The 19,706-nt window shown below is 40.6% G+C and overlaps 1 protein-coding gene across 2 annotated transcripts in view; it reads left to right on the top strand.

The window, feature by feature from the left end:
- IDUA (alpha-L-iduronidase) overlaps positions 1–18,305 on the top strand; it is a 46,188-nt gene extending 27,883 nt beyond the window's left edge. For both annotated transcript variants that reach the window (XM_041470780.1, XM_041470769.1), the window contains exons 3-14: positions 4,477–4,559; positions 5,158–5,265; positions 5,914–6,009; positions 6,565–6,767; positions 7,198–7,377; positions 9,043–9,259; positions 9,846–10,061; positions 10,668–10,789; positions 12,026–12,151; positions 12,750–12,826; positions 13,637–13,737; positions 15,332–18,305. In XM_041470780.1, coding sequence (XP_041326714.1) covers positions 4,477–4,559; positions 5,158–5,265; positions 5,914–6,009; positions 6,565–6,767; positions 7,198–7,377; positions 9,043–9,259; positions 9,846–10,061; positions 10,668–10,789; positions 12,026–12,151; positions 12,750–12,826; positions 13,637–13,737; positions 15,332–15,432 — 1,630 coding nt within the window. In that variant the 3' untranslated portion in view covers positions 15,433–18,305. The remainder of the gene's footprint in view (positions 1–4,476; positions 4,560–5,157; positions 5,266–5,913; positions 6,010–6,564; positions 6,768–7,197; positions 7,378–9,042; positions 9,260–9,845; positions 10,062–10,667; positions 10,790–12,025; positions 12,152–12,749; positions 12,827–13,636; positions 13,738–15,331) is intronic.
- Positions 18,306–19,706: the final 1,401 nt, after the last annotated feature.

Genomic DNA, 19,706 nt, shown 5'->3' with positions numbered 1-19,706 from the left:
CAATCTTTCCAAGCAGAAGCTCCCAATGAGGATGGCAGCAGGCTGTGCTGCTGTGGGAGTGGTGTTAGCCAGCCACTAAGACCAATCTGCCCAAAGAGAGGCTGTTCTCAGATACTGATGAAAACAAGCCAGATTATGTCAGCTTTTGGTGTGTGTAGTAGCTGTGTTTACCAGAAACACTAAAGGGAGACCACACTAGCTGAATGAGAATGTCAGGATGAGGATGAGTGCTATTCTAGTATATTGGTATTTCCCAGCCATCCTTAATCCTAGGCTCTCTTCAACAGAGTATCTCTGTTGATGGTTACCCTACATGGTACATTTTTATTCCTGAACAGGGTGTGACCTACTGACAGGGGTCAGCCACAAGGCTTCCTGTCCCAGGAGATTTAATTCAGTACGTTACAATAAAGTCTGATAAAGTTAGCTTGACGTGTTATCAGAGATTCAGTACTTGACTGAAGATCACCTGGAATGGAAACACTCCCTGCCTGTGGTTTTTGTTCTCTCTTTTCTGTAGATAAGATATTTGGTCCAATGTCTGTGTGTGCACGTGCTTTCCAGGGCATGTACTATGCTCCTGGACAGGATCAATGCAGGGCAGAAGAGAAGCAACAGATGCTGGCACAGGAGGGAAGCAATAGCTGTAGGCTAAGGAGTAGTATCTGCTAGCTGGAGCAGATCTGGCTGTGATGCAAGGTATCAGCAGCTAAAGCTGTTTTACCTCTGCCCTCCCAAGAGACTGAGTTTGTGAATGAGCGTGGGCTGAAAGTGGCGTGGATAAGAAGCACAGCATGAGTATCTTATAACACTCTGGCAAGCTGTCTAGTGCTACCTATACATCTGAAAAGAATTTCCCCCTATACTTGAAAAAACTTTACTTCAGTAAAAAGAGGTAGTGGAAAGTTGTTAAGATGGGCCTGTAACCTTGGATTCAGCAAAGGATTGCCCATGAAGCAAACCTTTCCTAGGAAGGGAGCAACCAGATTTTGTGACAACCAGCAGACACCCTTCTGTACTCCTCACTGCTCTTCATATTCACAGCATGATTGTTGTTCCCAAGAGGCAGCACATGAGTCTGGAACTAAGACCATGATACAGATTGGAAAGGTTCCTCACCAGCAGACAACAGTCTCTGGAATATAGAAATCTCAGACCTGGTGCTTCTATGGGTGTTGGTGCCAGGATGCCAGTAAATGTGCTTTAGTGTAGTTGTTTATAATGACTGAAGATGAGAAGGTCTATCTGGCAAGCTTCCTGGAAAAACCCCAGCTGAGGAACAGTTGAAAGCCAGGCACAGACAGGACAGTGACTGCTGCTTGACATTCAAAATACCTGACGGCAAACAATGCACAACCATAGTCTTGCAAGCATTCAAATGAAATGATGAGTACATAACCTTCTGAGTGCTTGTAAATGAAGGCAGTGGTGTCTAGAAACCATGACAGAAATATTGGAAGAGGAGCAGGCAAAAAATAGATTGTGAAATTCTGTGGGCTTGCAACCAAGAGCCTAATCACAGGTACATGATGTTCCACCAACAGTTTAGATGTAGAAAGATGTTTTGAACAGCTTTGGCCATGAATTTATCCTCTGCCACGGATTAATCCTCTGCCACGGATTTACCTTATCATGTGTCTGTATAACAGTTTTGATCTGGTCTTCAGTGTCGTAAAATTGTTGTCAGAGCACTCCTGGCAAGGCCCTGGCAGTTGAGCCCATGTTGTCCATGCAGAACATTTGTAAATAGTACCAGTTTCTGTGCCTCAAGTACAACAGTCAGCATGGCTTCCAGTCACTACATGGCAGGCAACCATGCAACCCAGATTCTAGCGGTACTGTATGTGCCGTAAAATAATGCATCGATCTCACATCAGGAATGTAGTATAGGTAAGGATAAGATCAAAATCTGAGCAAGTGTCAATCCTGTCAGTCAAGTAATCATTTTATTAATGGGAGCATATTGTCTGGTTCACTTGGTGGGAAGAAGAGATTCTTATAAAGTGACAGGTCAGCCAAAGAGCTTAAGAAGTGCCTCTACACCTACGTGCATAACAAAAGATCTCGTGTACCGTCACTCAGTCATGGTTGGCAATGGCATTCTGTTTTAAATGTGTTACATAATTGGTGCAGTCAGAAAAATGTAAATGTCCTGGAATCTTAAGTGTACAGGCATCAAATAGAAGGTTTTATTTGTGGCTATATTTTATATGCTTATTTATGGTTATATTTTCAAATAATACTGTGTAGACCTTGGACTGAAGCCAGGAAGACCCTAGTTCCTTTGCTTTTATCTGTATGGCATTATTAGCTTTTTACAAGGCAGTGTAGTTAATAATTCTTACGCACACACTGTAAGTGTGCATGTAAGCAAATTATTCAATAGAACACAGGGTACAACTGGAAATAGTTAATGGATGTGAGGGAGCAGACTAGTTTTAGCAAAAAAAAATTGTCTTTGAACTTTGGAATAGGACTTTTTTTTAAAAACCTCTGTCTAAGCAAAAAAAACCCCAGGTTCCAAATGGCCATTCTTTAGTTCAACAGCGACTTTTAAAATACTTTTAAGTATACTAAAACAAATATCTTTTTGCTATTTGCTTCTTTTACAGCTGCACCATTTGATTTGGGCAGGAACCCTAAGCCCATCAGTTTCTGTCATGGTGGTGAGACATACTTTAGAAAGAAAAAACCTGCTTCAGGTCTTTGGTAAAAGAGTGCGACCAGGCTGGGGCTAAGACTGTGTGCTTTGTTACGTAACATGTGGAGCTGGCATAGTGGATATGGCCTATGTTACACTTTGCCTGCCTTGTCTTCTTCTTCTAGATCCTGGTCAGAGATTTGTCCTCTTCATATTACATAATTCCCTTATTTTTTCACTAGGCAATTCTGTCAGCCCTTCTTACTTCTCTGAGAATTTGGAACTACTGTTACAGATTCTTCACTAAAACCTTTCTTTGACAAGAAAGCACAAAGAGCCTCCATTAAAGAGGCTCAGAAATGCACAGAGAAGTACAGAAAGAAGCAAGTTGTCACTCTGAGCACAGAACCCAGCAATGATTTAAGAGCTCTGCTGATGGCCCCCTTCTCATGTTTGATCCTGTTTGCTTGCCATGCTATGCTAGCACTGATCAGTTGCAAGAACTGTGGTTGTCTCTCCCCCTTCCATCATACTGGCAGCATTGCATCTGTAGTTTACTTGTATAGCTTTCCACCCAAGCAAAGGCAAAGTGCCTAGGAAATAGCAGGCAGGACTTCACAAGAAGTGGTCAGGCTGCACTGTACCAGATAACAAATTAGTTGTAGTGCCCCGGCATGGTTGGAGAAATCAGCTTTGAGAGGGGATGCCAAGGCTTCATGCAGTGCCACTGTGACTGGGGCTGGACTTATGTCAAGGGTGCTTAAAAAGCCTTTTGCTCAGGTCATACTGAGGCCAGAATTTGGCCACCAGGCCAAGGCTGTTTCTTGGGCCAAACAGCAGTAAATCACACTAACAGAATGTTCTTAACAGAAGTTCATTGTAAATTCTTATTTGGCACTTCATACTGGCAAAACTTCTCCATCCCTTTCAGATTTCGGTTAAATCAGGCCACAAGTTCAGAAGTTGTGGGAAATTGACCTGCACAGTACCTTGTATTTATTTCTACTGGAAAAAGAAAAGCCTTTCAGCAATTTAAAGCAAATCTTCTAGTGAATCACATATAAATTGCAAATGCCATTTTTCATCCCCTGGATAAAAGAATTCCAGTGTTCCCATCCATGTGCATGTCCACATTTTGGTACCTGTGTTCCTGCAAGATTCTTTGACACAAGGGAATGCATCATAGGGTGCTAAGTCTTTGAATGCATTTATTCAAAGCTGGATGGAAGATTTGCAGCCCAAGATCCTGGGAGTACAGGAGAAATATTAAGCAGATGCTTACAATGAGGTAAAAATTACAGACATTTTGTGCATAAATTCAGCATTCTTTGAAAGATATAAAGTTATTTTTCATCTGGACCTAAATCCATAAGGAGTGCTACTAAGTAATCTATATTACATACTGCAGTTTAGGAGTACATTAAGAAAGACTGCATATGAGGCAGTGTGAAAAGAGCTGGCTTAGCAGTGGGTGATCCGATGGAAACTGAAAAAACAGCTTAAGCCAAAAAAAGAAAATCTATGTAAATTTTACTTCAGCACAGAGTTAAAAATCTTAATATTCTGTGAAAAAACAGAATTCAGCAAGCAGACCCATATATTAAATTGCTTCTATTGCTGCTGAAATCAGTAAAGGGCATGGATTAGTCAAGAGACATGACTTGCTTATAGTGAACACCTATTGCTTTAGAGGAAGGAAGTTTGTGTACAGTTCCAAGAACCCAAGTCTTAGGCAAATTTTGAGAAGGAAGCCATCTGACTCATTATCTACTAATCTAAGTCCTATCTTTGTCATAATATTTAAACTTGTGGTTTTTATTGCCTTTTTTCTTCAGAGTGGTGAATGGCAAACTTAATTACGATTTTACTGCCCTGGATAACCTTATGGATTGGCTGTGGGAAAATAAGCTGATTCCAGGTAAGGGCAGCTCCCTGCTTCCACAGCTTGGTAAATCTGTTCGTCCATATTGTACAATCATTAGAATATTCTTAGAAAGCTTCTCCAAAGCTGGTTTTGATAAAATATTCATTATTTACCTATTTGCCTTTACATCATGTCCCAGTGTGAGCAAAAGGATGTTATAGCAATTAAGACAACACAATTTGTTTTACATTGCCTTTTAAGGCAGTTTCAGATGGTTGTACTTGTAAATGAGATCTCTTGAAGAGAATATTGTACCCATTGACATATACCTAAAAGGGCCAGAGAAGCAGGTACTCCAGGTATAACTTCCCAAAAATTCATGCAAACATCCACTCTTTCAAGTTTCCTCTGAGCCCTGCATTTATGTTGACAACTACTAGCTTTGGCTATTATAGTCACTGACAAGTAACAAGTAAACAACCTCAAATCTGAAGTATTTCTGGTGGGAACATGTGGAAACAGAAAAGAGAACCCATTTAGTGGTGCTTCTTCATTAACAAGTTTGTTTCAGATGGTGTGATAACCCTTCATTAATAAAAATGAGATAGCATTCACAAAAAAAAGGAGACCAATTTCTTACATCTTTTTTTAGGATTTGAATTAATGGGGAATCCATCAGGATATTTTTTAGATTTTGAAGATAAAGAACGTGTAGTACAGTGGAGAAACTTAATTACTGTTCTGGCCAGGAGATACATAGGTAAGTTAAAGAAAGAAAAGCCTTGTTATTTGTTCTGTTGTAATCCTTTCTACCTACTTCAAAAAGTTCTGTGTATTGTGATCAATTTCAAGACCCTGGATTTCAACACAAAACCAGAAAACAAACATGCCAGAACAGACCATGGAGACCATGGGATAATAGTCCCTCTTTTTACTGATCTGTGGCCAACATCCAGAATGAATAGAGTGTTCTGGGTAGCACATTTGGCCTGCCTCAAAGGACTGACTTTGAACCTTGTTATATTGTTGTGGTTGTAAACTACCAGCTTTCACTGGAGCATGATAACCTGAGCACTTCTTGTGTGCCAGCTTCAAATATTTCTAATAAGGCAGAAGGCTCAATCTGAATTGAGGGAAGGTGAGTGCCCTAATCCCAAAACTGTAAGTCATCTCCCTCTCACCTTTCATCTTTTTCAAATATTGCTTCATTTCATCAAGAATGAGAGATCATTTTGAAACTCACAAATTACATTTCCCTCATTATTAAAAATGAAGGAAGTGATCTAGTGATAGTTCTGGGTGCTGAGCCTCACCTGCAGCCTGAGCTAATAGTATTGTCTGTATAAGTCACTTATTGATAGTATTGTCTGGATATGCAGCTCACTGATAAATGAGGCCTCTCCTACAGATAGGTATGGATTGGAGCATGTTGCTAAATGGAATTTTGAGACATGGAATGAACCAGACCATCACGACTTTGACAATGTGTCTATGACAGTAAAAGGTGAGCATGTTTTGGAACACTTCTGAGTGTGGTAAAGTGAGACAGGTGTATGGGGTGAGCAGAGGGGCGACAGTGAGGTGTAAGTTGTACTGACAAAGAAGTAAGGTAGACAGTAGTGATAAGGAATGTGGCAGGTACATCAAATCTTTGCTAAGGTCATGTTACTGGCTACACTTTATTCCCTACTTGGGTATCAGAGATTGTGGCACAGAAAAAACAAAACACAAGTTACACTAAGAAGATGCAGTTCATTAATTGCATATAAAGTACAGTTAGTAGCAGTAAGGGGGAGAAGAGTGGAATAAGAGGAAAACTCCTCACTGAAGCTGCCTGCTTTGGGAACATGCCCATATGCAAGACCTTTAGAAGAACCTTGTGAAGGCAGATGAAGTTTTGATGTCTTCCTGTGTTGTCAGTGCATAGGAAAGGGTAGTCCCAGTTTGTGAGGCCTTGCAAATAAATCAAATAACAGGGTTATAATATCTCCTTGTAGTTTTAGATCTAGTTTCTGTTTTGAGTTATCATCTTTGATACATCTGTCTGCTTGGACTTCAGGGTTTCTCAACTATTATGATGCTTGTTCAGAAGGATTAAAAGCAGCCAGTCCTTTTCTAAAATTTGGAGGGCCTGGGGATTCCTTCCATCCCTTACCCAAGTCACCCATGTGTTGGAGTCTTCTGTGTCATTGCTACAATGGGACCAACTTCTTCACAGGGGAGACCGGTGTAAGGCTGGATTACATCTCTGTCCATAAGAAGGTTAGTCCAAGATTTCAGTTTAAAGCCATTTTTTTCAATCAATTCAACCAAAGTTATATTTTATTCTGATTTACAAAGTTGATGATGATGAGTGTCCAGCCTATAGCAGGAAGCACAGCTACCTATTCTTGCAAAACTTTGAAGATGTTCAGTTACAAAACTTCAACTGAAAGCGAATTTGTCTTTGCCTAATTCCCAAAGGGAAACAGCTCTTCTACTCCTTTTCCATTTTATATTCTAGGAGGAGCTCATGCAAGTAGCACATGCAGTAGTAGATGAGGTAAAAATACTAATTTTGTTGGTCCACAGCAGCTTGGTGACCAAGGAATATGTTTTCAGAATGTGTTTCATGTTTATGACTTTAGATTATGTCTGTATGTTTACCACTTTTTTCTCATTACCACTAAGCAGATATGAAATATTGTTGCAGGGAGATGGGAATTCTCTCTACATCTTGCAACAAGAAGTAGAAGCAGTTCAGCAAATTCAGAAGCTGTTTCCAGGTTTTTCTTCTGTTGCCATATATAACGATGAAGCAGATCCAATGGTTGGATGGTCCATTCCACAGCTCTGGCGAGCTGATGTGACCTATGCAGCTATGGTTGTAAAGGTAATAGTTCATTGGTAGTTTTGGCACAGTAGTGTCCCCTGATGTGTTTTTGCAGTTGAAAAAGTAGACTGAATAGTTAATTTTTAAGCAGCTACTCAGACTAATAGATCCTAAAAAAGGAGATCTCCCTACTGGTACAGTGGGGGTTTCCCTGAATAGTCTGGTTTTAGTAGCTTGATTTATTTTATAAATGTAATTTAATTTTAGTTTTCTTCATCTTTCCTTAAAAAAAAAAAAAAAAAAAAAGGTCCAACCCAGAACTAAACTGGGAACTTGACAGAGAAGTGCTAGAGAACTGAGTTGCAGAATGTATACAACAGTGCCCCAGTTAGATCCATCTGATAAGATTAGTCCCACACATGCCCTCTCCATGTAATACTACTGCACTGGTGTCAGTACTGATGGCTGTCACCTCATATATGTGAGAATTATTTCCCAGCTCCTTCAGAATTTTATCTCATCAAGAGACATCAGGTATAATAAAGTGCCTTGAGCTCTCAGCATAGTCCATTCTTTGGTTTGGGATACTGGCTGTACACATGATCTTATTAATTACTGCTAGTAATTACTGATGTTGACCAGAAAAGCAAAAGGAGAAGAGAGTACTCAACATTCCTGCCTCTGCAGTAATTGCAGCCTCACCCCAGAGCAAGCTCAGCTGTTCCCCTGTTTAGCAATAACTTCCACTGCAGGCCTGGTGCTTTGTGAGCCCACTACCTTAAACAACACATAGAGTCCAAGTGCTCCTGTGCAAAGGAATAATTCCCAAACACAGGAGCATGTATGTCACCCAGAAAAAAGATGCATCTTATCAGCTGCTCCTGAGGAGACAGAGGCTCCCAGTTCCCTGAGACTGCATATACAAGCTGTCTTCACTAAGGTAACAAGTCATTGACTGCATCACAGAGAGTTTGCAAGACAAAATAGTAGTGTTTGTGATGATGTGATGATATGAAGGGTAAAAGAAAGACACATCTCCACATTTCCAGTGGAAAATTAACACTTGGTTATATAGAAGCTGAAGCACTGTTCCTTCAGAAACACAATTGTGGGACTCTTCAGTTGTCACCCTTCTGAAGTTCTGCTTAATTCTGATACTCAGGCACAATTTAATAAGCAGAGAACTTGGGAACCCTAGTGTTTTTTGGGAGAGCAGCATAGCACCCAGTGAATGACCAGCAGAATTAATTCCAAGTTAGCTCCAACTGGGAGAAATTACTAATTGAGAAACAGAATCCAGGACCAGCTCACAGATACTGATGTAGTGGGTACAAAGTAACTCCAGATTTGGAGAACCATTTAGATTTAATTCAGATGGTAAATCCTGATTACTAATTAAGTATTCAAGACAGAGGGACATCTTTTGTAGTGAAATAGACAAGGAGATGTGTTCATTATCTATGAAGAGTTCTAGTATTAATTATTTCAGAGACTTACTACTGCAAAACTATGCAGGTACTTCAGATTTTACAGTCATTAATATATTACCTAAAGTAAAGTTGTTCAAGACTTATGATAAACAGTTATTTTCTTCAGTATTTTCTAAAAGGCAAAGTGACAGTTCTTTACAGAATGCTGTAAAATTAAAAAAAAATATACAGGGACTACTGCATGTTTGTTAGTTTTTCTCCAAGGTGAAGGTTAATTTTCTTTATGACTCTGCAGATAATCATCCAGCACCAAAACCTGCTCATTTCCAAAGCCAACAACACCATCAACTACTCATTGCTGAGCAATGACAATGCCTTCTTGAGCTACTACCCCCATTACTTCACGCAGCGGACTCTGACAGCACGTTTTCAGATGAACAACACAAAGCCACCTCATGTCCAGATGGTGCGGAAGCCAGTGCTGACTGCCATGGGCTTGCTGGCACTGCTAGGTATAGTAAAGAGCACATCAATAACCCCTCCTCCCTGAAAGCTTCCAGCCTAAGAAAGATAGTTCCAGATATCTCGCTATTCATAAAAGCATGAGTTCCCCTACTTACTGTTTACTAGCTGTTTTAAGAAAATGAAGCTTCATTTTCTCAGACAGATTTATAGCTCAGAAAATATTCCTGAGAGTCTGTTATCTGTTTTATTTAAATTACTGCTTTGTTTTTACCCTCTGTGTGCCAACCACTCATTTTTTGTTGACTGGTACTTCCTTCTTGTGATGCAAGGGGTACATCCCATCAGGCTGCAACTGTCTTTAAGAAATCCCTGTAGCTGGAAGACTCATACAGCATATTACAGGGAGAACTTCATTCACTGTCACCTGTTGCTAGCTGAACTGCTAAGCATAAGAACTGCTGTAGTATGTACATACTCTGCTGTTGTGAAATAAATCTGACTGAAGGCTGTAACTGGTAAAATAAGGCAGAACATAGCTCAGCCTATGCTCAATCTATTTGCATGCTTTGACCCTGCAGTTTCTGACGCAGGACTGACTAACAGCGATGCTTACAGTTGTCACATTTTTTAAAGGGGAAAAGCAGATTTTTGCTGAAGTGAAGATCAGTGGAGATGAAAGCGCTCAAAACAGCACAGTTGGTGTGCTGGCATCTGTGCACACCCCAAGTGAGACACAGCCCTCAGACAGCTGGCAAGCTACAGTACTGATGTATTCAAGTGAGGATAACAGGACTTCATCCAACATCAGCAGTGTCATAGTGAATGCCACCCACTTCCCTAAACATAGAGGTAAACAAATATCATGTAGACAGCTCATGTTAAGTGATCTTTAAGACAGAATATCAGCTGGAAAACGTCTACTGAATTGCCTTTCATTGCAAGAGTGAATTTAATTTCCTAGCTTCCTCTGTCATCTTTTGTGCACTCCTAGATTTTCTGAGATATAATGGTGTCCTTCTTTGAAAGGATCATTCCTAAAGCCCACACTTTGACCCTGCCTTTAATGACAACTTCCAAGTGCTACCTTTTTGGAAAACTACTGATCTCAGTGTACTTGGCGGGATATTGTCAGGCAGCAATTTCCTTAATGAGATGACTCCAAGACAGCTAACATGAACACACAATTGCACAGCTGATGCAGTTACCCAACAAATACATACAAAAAGAGGATTTTGGTACTAGTTGTGGAAGTAATAGTTTGAAGTGTTAATTTGGCAAATGTAAATTGTACAGCCTCGTGAGATTGCTAGCCATGGGACTTCCAGTGGAAGTCAGGCTCCAAAGTGCTGAAATCACTTTTGAAAAGGTAGACTTACACACCTGCTAAATTTATTCTTGTTAATCTTTAAATCCAAGTAAAGAGTTTACTTCTTTTGTTTGTCTCATCTCCTACAGAGATGGTGTATGTGACATATTACATGGATAACAACCAAACCAATCCCTATCTGAAGTGGAAGAACCTAGGAAGCCCTGACTTTCCTTCTCCAGAACAGTTCCAGCAAATAAGGGATGCCGAGGTATGATTATGTGTTTGTTTGAAGTGTTGTATGGGTAAAGTGCTTGTGAAAAAGACAACAAATCAGGCCTGCAACAAAAATTTCCTTAGCCCACAGTAACTCACTTTTTGTATACACACAAAAATTCACTTGTGGTCCTGCAGAAAAATGCACAACTTATGCCTTTGTGTTTGTGTTATACAACCTCTTCGCTCTGGGCCTACCCATAAAATAAGGAGGCACAGTTGCTCTTGGGGAAGTTCTGCCTTCTCTCTGAATCTTCATTGGGCTTTGAGAGTCTTTCTGTTCCATCTCCCCAGGTAAGTCACATGGCCCTGTGTATATTATGGCCATTATAGAATGGCCAAATTGCTGCATTAGAAAGTTAAAATGAACCCCCTTAATAATAGAAAACAAGCCTCACCTCCCTGAGGTGAAAACTGCCCAGTGCAAGTTCAGAAAACTGAGGGGCTCACGGGGAGACTGACAGTTTGCCCTCATCTTCACTAGTGCTGAATGCACCATAGAGATAATTAAGGAGTTAGTCTTCTCTGAGAAGTCCTCTTCTCCCTATGGATGAAAGCCAAGTAGAGATTACTTACTGTATGTGAGCAGCCTGTCACTTCAGCTCCCCCTCCCATAGTTTGCCCTATGCATTCAGACTTCCAGGTTAAAAACGGAGGTCATCTTCATCCCCTTCAGGGCCCACAGACAGTACTCACTTTCTGAATTCGGTATACAGTACTGTGTCTTCTCTTCCCAGTCACCACAACTGACTATTGGTAAGGCATGTTGGGATACTGTAGGAGACATCAGCTCTTCCTTAAAAAGGGCAGCAGCAAGATTTTAGATTGGCTGTCTGGTACAGCCTCATCCCCAGAGACCAGCTGTGTAGCTGTTGTAGCTAGCAGTAGCTTGCTCTGTACACTGGGGAGAGATGGGGCCATGGTTTGTAAAGACCTCTAGCCTGAAAAGCATGCATGAGAGGTTACAGAAGTGGCAGATTGTGCCTAAGGGCATTTGTGATCAACCCAGCTTGTGAGATGGACAAACCCTCTCTTTCCTGAAGAGCTGGAAAACAGGTGAGTATAAAGTCTCCCAGTGTGGAGAGCTTTGATGCCTGTAAGCATTAGCAGTACCAGCTCTATTGGAAATTTAGAGTCTTAAAGTAAATACACAAGCACTTTACACTGGTTTAACAGTTGGTCTTTAGGTGTAATGAAAGATTGTTCACAACACTATTCTTTGGCTCTGCAGGACCCACTGGTAACAGGTCCATTCCCATTTCCTGAAGCTGGCATCCTGACACTGAAGCAAGACTTTCCTGTTCCCTCAGTCTTTCTTATCCACATCTGTGCAAGACCCAGATCAGCTCCTGATCAAGTATGTGTTGTATTCTACCATTAGACACATCAAAACTGGAACTGCTTCCTGCCTTAAATCTTAGAAGACCATTTGAGCTTATTTATTGTTAAAAGTGTAAGAATTAGTAAATAAAAAATTCTTCTCTCTTTTGATTAGAAGACTCTTAAAGATAAAATTCAAGATCAAGTACTACATAGCAACTGATAGGAACCATCACTAAGATGAATGGAAGTTCCCATGGTCGGAAATTCATAAAACAGTACTGAAAAGTGCAGTATCTCTTTAAAAATCACCTGGTATGCTACCAGGATTGATCAGTTAATTGACAGCTAAAGCTAAAATGGAATCATGGCTGCCATATTAGACATCTGTATCTGCTCATTCAGTCTCACCCATGTTCATAGTGGTACCCAGAGCCTCTGAAGGTCCTCTGCAGGGTTGATGAGTGGGAGACATAGGCTGCAAAAAGCTACAGAGCCAAGAATTTTGTTTTTACATCTGATCTCAATGGAAAAAAAATCAAAGCAAATAATTAGTAATGAAGGATGAACACAGAAATTTGACCTGGCTGATCGGTTTGTACAGATTTTTTACATGGGCTTGTGTCTTTGGACAGGTGACTGGTGTTCGTTTGATCCCTCTCACAAAGGGGCAGGTCATTGTGCTGTGGGATGACGACTGTGTTAAGTCAAAGTAAGTAGCTTTAAAATAAAATTGATACAAATGAGTTACCAACATACTACTACCAACATACCTGAGTTTCCACAGGCTCTACAGAGTTCAAAAATTAATGAATTGATGCTTCTTGATAGATGATACAGTGCACATATCATGAATTTTGTATGAAAAAATGAACTGTAGGACCTGTGTGCACAAACTGTGAAGAGCAACCCTGCCTAATTTGCTGCCTGATCAAAGGGATCTGCCTGTTGGTCACCAGCATTCCGGGGCGTTTCTGAGGGGATTCTATTCAGCATACCAGACAGGAAGATGCATGGTAATAGTTATGTTATCAGCAGATGCCTAAGTGGGATCTTACACATCTCTGTAAGGGATGTGAACTGGAAGAGAAAACCTCCAGTTGGTTTCTTCAGCAAGCTGGATTCAACTGGAAACCCTCTGTAGGTGAACTCTGAAAGGTGATCCAGTGTACAAACAGATTGCCTCAGGAAGCAGTGACTTAGATCCTTTTCAAGCCAGTCTCCCTAGATTCTTCATTCTTGATAAACCTGGTGTCCGAGTGAAAGATGCGTGACATTTTGTGATGCTGCATATATCCAAAGCAGCAAGTCAGTCCAGGTGTTTTTCTGAGGGTTGTTGGGGTCCTGGTTCTTCCTAATAATGCTGGTTCATTCCATCCTACATTTGGTAGGCATGAATCAACTGAACATTTCTTATTTTTGTCCTTCTTGTTGAAATAGCCCTGATTTTTCATAGTATTTGATAGTTCACACATTATCATCATTATCACACATTACAAACCTCTCTGGTTCTCTTTTCTAGATGTATAAAGACATTTGAAGTGGAATTCTCATCAGATGGAAAAGTGTACCAGCGGATTAATGCCAAAGACACAATATTCACTCTCTGGGTCTACAGTCCAGGTATGGCAAGAGTACTCACATTAGGTAATCTGTCATATGATATTGCCACTTATGAGTGTGTGAACCATTGTTTAGTAACTAGTGAAGGTAGGTAACTTGCTAGTAACACAGAGTCCCTCACAAATAAGGGTGCATCCCCTCCTTTAGGATCATATTCTCAGTAAGAGACTTATTCTCAAGGACAAGCAGAGATCAACAAGTAGTTATGAGGACATTATTAGTAGTATGCCATGGGTAATTACTTTTCACAAAAGCCAGTCACTGAGCTGCAGGCCTGGCAAGGTCCTGGAGAAGTTAAGGAGCACTTTTGTAGCTGATGTAAAAAACGCAAAAATGATAACAAAAAATCCCACAAAAAACCATGACCAGCCCTTGCAATAAACGCTTACTTAGATGAAACATCCAAGTGAAGGAAGATACTGATGTTTTATTTGGGTATTTTTTTGTTTATCTGCAGGTGGAGGGTGGTGGTGGTTGGTTTTTTGTTGTTTGTTTTGTTTTTTTCTTTTTTAATCAAGTATTGTTTAGTCTGCAATATGACCATCCAACAAACATTGATAATAAGCACTGATGAGAGCTGAGTGAAACACAGATAAACCTTGCCTTACAGTGATGCTATTAAAGAGTGGTTGAGAGATGTTTTTACCAGAAACAAGAGCTTAAAGACTCTTACCCTGCAGAAGTCTTTAACATCAGCAGTGGTGGCATAATAAAAGTTCAGAGCTACAATTGCAATGTTAGGGTTGCACAAGCATGCAAAGACTGTAAATCATGGCTATGACAAATGTCTGAGATTATTATTCATTATCATATTATAATATTATCTACCAGTTTTAATAGTTTGTTTCAAAACCAACAGCAATAAAAAAGACTGCTTGAAAAAATATCAGGTATCAGCAGTCCTTATTGCTAGGAACTTCCTCCTTACGCATTATTTCTAGCATTCTTTTTTTTCTAGAATAAAACCACTAAAACACATATAAAAATCAATTAATTTGATAAAATACCCCCAAATTTATACTGCTTGTGTGTTCAAAGATTCTGCTAGGGAAAGCTGTGTTCTTTGAACTGGATCAAGGATAAAAAGCAGCAGAACCACAGAAGATCAGCTCACATACCTTTAAAGTAAGCAGTGCTGCTTCCTGAGTAGAGCCGAGGGTTTTCAGTCAGCCTGCGTGCTTCTTGTTCTGCTTCTTTGTTGAACCTGTCCCCACGTAACCTGTTCCAAAGGCAAAATTCAGGCAGAAAAGTAAGTCGGAGAAAAAAGGAAATTAGTAATTGTGTGTTGCAGATGTCACAGCCTTCTTCCAAAGGAACTGGTGGGAAAGCAGTCCTGTAGTTGTACTTGCTAATCCTAGTAAGTAGAGAGGACATCCTTGGTGAAACAAGATAAAAAAGTCAGTACTTGGCCATGAGGAAGTTGTTATCATTTTTAATCAGACAGGCACAGACACACTTACCTAGGGTGCAGAACTGATTTCCCCAGCCTGTTCCACGAATCTGCATTTTACAGGAGTAGTGCCTGCTTCACATCCTCCCAGTACCACAGGTGTCAGAGTTTCACAGTGACCATTTCTAACCTTTTCATTTGCAGGAAGATCAGTCTCCGGCTTTTACAGAGTGCGTGCCATTGACTACTGGGGGAAGGCAGGCCTGTCCTCTCTTCCTGTGGGGTACATTGAAGCTTTCAAGTGATGCTGAAGAGTGGTGCCTGGCTTGGTGTCAGGGTGGTGTATGTTCCTTGCAAATGACAACTCCCCAGAAAAATAAACTCCTCCCAGGCTGAGGAGGGTGTATGGAAACGGCCCGATGAAGTTAGAAACGCAAGTTAGAAGCAACTGCCCCTGTTAACTCTTCACAGCACAAAAGACAGCATTATCAAACAAGCACAACTGCCAACACAACTGGTAAGAGGCTGCTATAGAACGGGGATTCAGCCTGGTAACTAGGAATTATGGGAATGCATATTTATTATTCCCCTTTTTTCACTGAGCTAATGGTCAGGGCAAGTTAAGATTTATAGAGGTCACAAACTGTAGCAGGAACAGAACATGGCTTCACTGTGTGGGTGAGGATGGTAGCAAAGGCACATGGAGGACCTGTCTGAGAGTGAACTGGCTGCCTTAGCTGCCAGCCTGTCTTGACTTAACGGTTTGATGGAAAAGTGCACAGCAACAAGATACATTCAGAGCATGAAGTAAAGGATCCCTTAGTTCCTTTGGTTGGTTAGTTACAGTGGTTTATTTCAGAATGCTTCCGTGTCTTCAGTTTTATGAGGTTTTTCACTCTCTCACAGAGGGGTTTCCACCCAGCTCTCTCAGTATTTGTGACCATTACACGGATGCCAGAGCTGTTTCTCGTAGGCAGAGACAGGGGTATCAGCTCATTCTCAGAGGGGAGAAGGCACAGAAAACCCTAGCCTCCAGACTTCCGTGCCTTTTCTCTTTTGTACTTTTGCCCAAGTCACCTGTTTGCACTTTGGCCATCAGCTACTGCCTCTTTGTGATAGAGGCTCTAACCCTGAAAGTCCCTCTTTCTCTCCATTGCTGTCACCTAGCCTGGTGTCCTTCAGCCCTTACAGCTAACACCTCCCCTCACAGACTGTAAGTGGTCTCTCAGCTCTGCATGGCCAGGGGAAAGCTGAAACACTAGTTAGAGCCTTCTGTGTTTTCATCTGACAGGACAGCACACTCTTGAATGTAGCAGGGCTACTAATTAGGACACTTAGGAAATTAACAAAGAACAGTTTGAGCTCCTGTGCTTTGCAAAGCATGTGCACAAGCGTGTGATAGCCCTAGATCACAGGCTACAGATCACCACTGGCTGTGCTTGCAGGTGCCAAACACTTTATGTAAACAGCAAAGTTCCCTGAAATTGCAGGGGTGCTGCTTTATTCTTCCCTTTTCACAAATGGCACAGTTTGAGCTGTGCCTTTAACAGGCTTGCAGAGAGAAGGATAATGCCAGTGAAAACAGCTGGAGTGTTTTCCATAAGAGGAGTGACTTTGTCACACAAACAATCCCCTACTGCTCTCTTTGCTGACATCAGCCACCTCACCAACATAACAACAAAAACTGCATATTTGATGAAACATTCAGGTCTCAGAAAAAAAGAAGTGCCCAAGTTTGCACAGTAGGAGAGAGCTGAACTACCTCAAATACCCTCAACGCTTACAGCACAGAAAAGAAACATGCAAAAAGTCAGTGCATGTGAAAAGTGGCCTTGTATCTCCTTACTTGCTGGTTACTTGTTCAAGTGCTTTTACTGAAAATTAGCCTTAAAAGATTTATTCTATCACAGAATTCAGATGAAATATTTCTTGCCTTATTTGAGGTTTAGTAAGGGGCACTTGTCACATCCTAGTCCTCCAATTCCTTGTCCGTACAGGCAGAACAGAAAAGGGCCATGGGTCCTACTGAATTGAAAACCCTCTCAATTTAAGGAAAGTTACTGAGACATTCTACTTGGATGGAGGTAGTAAAAATAAATTTTAAACTTGTGATAATTGCCCCTGAGTGAAGAACCAGTGTACACAGTTAAGTAAAATCTAGCGGTTAGCATGTTGTTTTGCTAGTATGAGGTGGAAAAACAAATAAAATGATTTAGAGAAATACTAAGTATAGGGTCTTGAGAGATTTTAGTGTGTCTGGAGCAAGGGAAGATGTAGGAACTTGAGTGGACAGTTTAGTGTGTTAGGATGTCCTACCTGAGTAGCCCTTCTGCTTTAAAATGTTCCCACCCTGGCAATCAGAATATAGCAGTGTTTATCAAACTAAGGACTATGTACCAGTTACAGTTGTATTAAAAAAAAAAAAAAAAAAAAAAAAAAAAAAAAAAAAAAAAAAAAAAAAAAAAAAAAAAAAAAAACCTCCTAGCTGTAGTGAATAGTATTGATTTTGTTATGCAGGGATGAAAATATATAGATGTGCAAACCATGAAAAATAGAAGATTTCTTCTGAAAATCTTCTTTGCTGCTATGATATAAACTCATTCCTTTAAGAAATGAGCATGTTTTACAGAGAGAAGAGAAGTTGGTATTTCCAGGTATGAGTTTATTCTAACAAATTATAAAAATTTTTGAAATGGCGTTTTCTTTTTTTATCATTTAATGTCTACAGAAAAACGCTATTTAGTACTTGAAACTTGAGATTTCTGTAACCATCTGTTGCTGACTCTGATAGTGTTTCCAAAATTGCATGTTTAACTAATCTCCTCTGTTACATGTAGTGATCAGCCTCTATTACAGTTAGAGTTTTCAGAAGTGCCAAGTATCCATAGCACCAGGTGTGATAGCAGGTGCTTAGTAGTTCTGTAGTATCATAACCATAGCAAGGCTGCAGAGTGCTCATGTATGTCTTTTGCTGTTCATTAATCCAAATAAATATATGTAACTGCAACTGCAACAGGGGATTGTTTGCCTGCGCTTCAAGCAAAAGCTTGTGAGGCTAATATAACCATTTTGCAACTGAAAGAACCTTTCAACTGAGTATTTTACATTGTTTAATTGTGTATATGCTACATTTGTTACCATCTTTTGTGAGAGCAAATAAAACTGGTTATTAATCTTTCACATGAACCCTGTGAAAACAAGATCTGATCATTGTGTTGTAGAAACTGCTTACAGCTCAACTTAATCTTGCAAAGTAAAGACTATTCTCAAGGACTGTCATGTTTTAACTCCAGCCGGCAACCAAGTACCACGCAGCTGCTTGCTGTGGCTACCAGCACAAGGGGTAAATAGCTCGACTTGTGGAAATTCCAGCATTACATATAACTGAAGCATAAAAAAAATCAAGGCTGAAGTAGAAACTCAAATGCACAGATTGCTTCAGTTACTACAACCCAGGGAAAACTGGTCAATTTCAAGGTGGTATTATAGTGTCTGATCTCAGGACTTGCTGTGTCCTTGCTGGAGGAGGTTCACTGGTGTGTGAAGGGCAATATCCTTGCAGGGTCCCTCCTGCTGTTGTGCAGTCATAATCTTTCTGCCAGCACTAAAGGACCTTCTGAGGACAAAACAACAGTCCTTTTAATGAATAAACAATTTTTTTATTTTGTCTTGTTAGTGGAAAGTTTGTGCAGGACAGAGATTATGACTTGGGACCTATACTCACACTTAAAACCCAGGAATAATAGACTGCTTTTCATCAACCAGCTCAAACAGCAGACAGAAGATGTCTGCCTCTAGATAATACCTGTGATGTTTCATGTTGAACTCAACAGAATTTCAAGAGAAGTGTAAGTCTCATCAGCATACACTCATGACTGCCTGCCCTAGCCTACCATGTCTTTCACATTTCCTGCAGTCACCACAGAGAAATATGTATGATGTAACTACCATCTGTTCCTTAACTTACCACATCATACAATGAGGACTTGCTCGTGGTCCTGATGGAGACATGCTCCCCCAAGTACAATTCCTGGGGCATGTGAACTCTATGGTGTATTCAACCAGAATCACCTCTATGTTTCTATGATCCTGCAGGCTTTGCCTCATGTGACTAAGGAGGAATTTCACTGCCTATCTTGTCCGGACAGACTACACCAAACACAATGAGGATGCACTGGGTCCTGCATATTGATTGTATTTTCTTGCCACAACTCTCATCTGCTGTGGTTATACAGTTCGTATAACCACAGACATTAAAAATCCCACTTCTCTAAGACTGGTAGTATTGGTCTGACAGTTTTGGCCAAAGGCTATGCTCCTTCAGCTAAGGGTTAGTGCTGTCTAATCAGTTGTTATACAAGTCCTAAGGTCACAGATTCCACCCCAATACTTCCTGCTGGGAGAAGGCTGGAAGTGGAGAACATTCAATCAGTGCACTGACCTTGCACTTAGTCCAGCAGAAAAGGCCGATATTTTTTCAACACTGAGTAGCTCTCTATCTGTTTGGGGTTTTGTTAGCATTGCCTGCTAGTGTTCCTCTGTTGCTGTCCTTAGCTTTAGGTGGTAGCTCCCAATCTTG

This window comes from Pyrgilauda ruficollis, unplaced genomic scaffold, assembly GCF_017590135.1.
Source record: "Pyrgilauda ruficollis isolate IOZ18807 unplaced genomic scaffold, ASM1759013v1 scaffold106, whole genome shotgun sequence".
NCBI lineage: Eukaryota > Metazoa > Chordata > Aves > Passeriformes > Passeridae > Pyrgilauda > Pyrgilauda ruficollis.
Note: the sequence above shows the minus strand (reverse complement) of the source record. Positions and strands in the feature narration are given on the sequence as shown.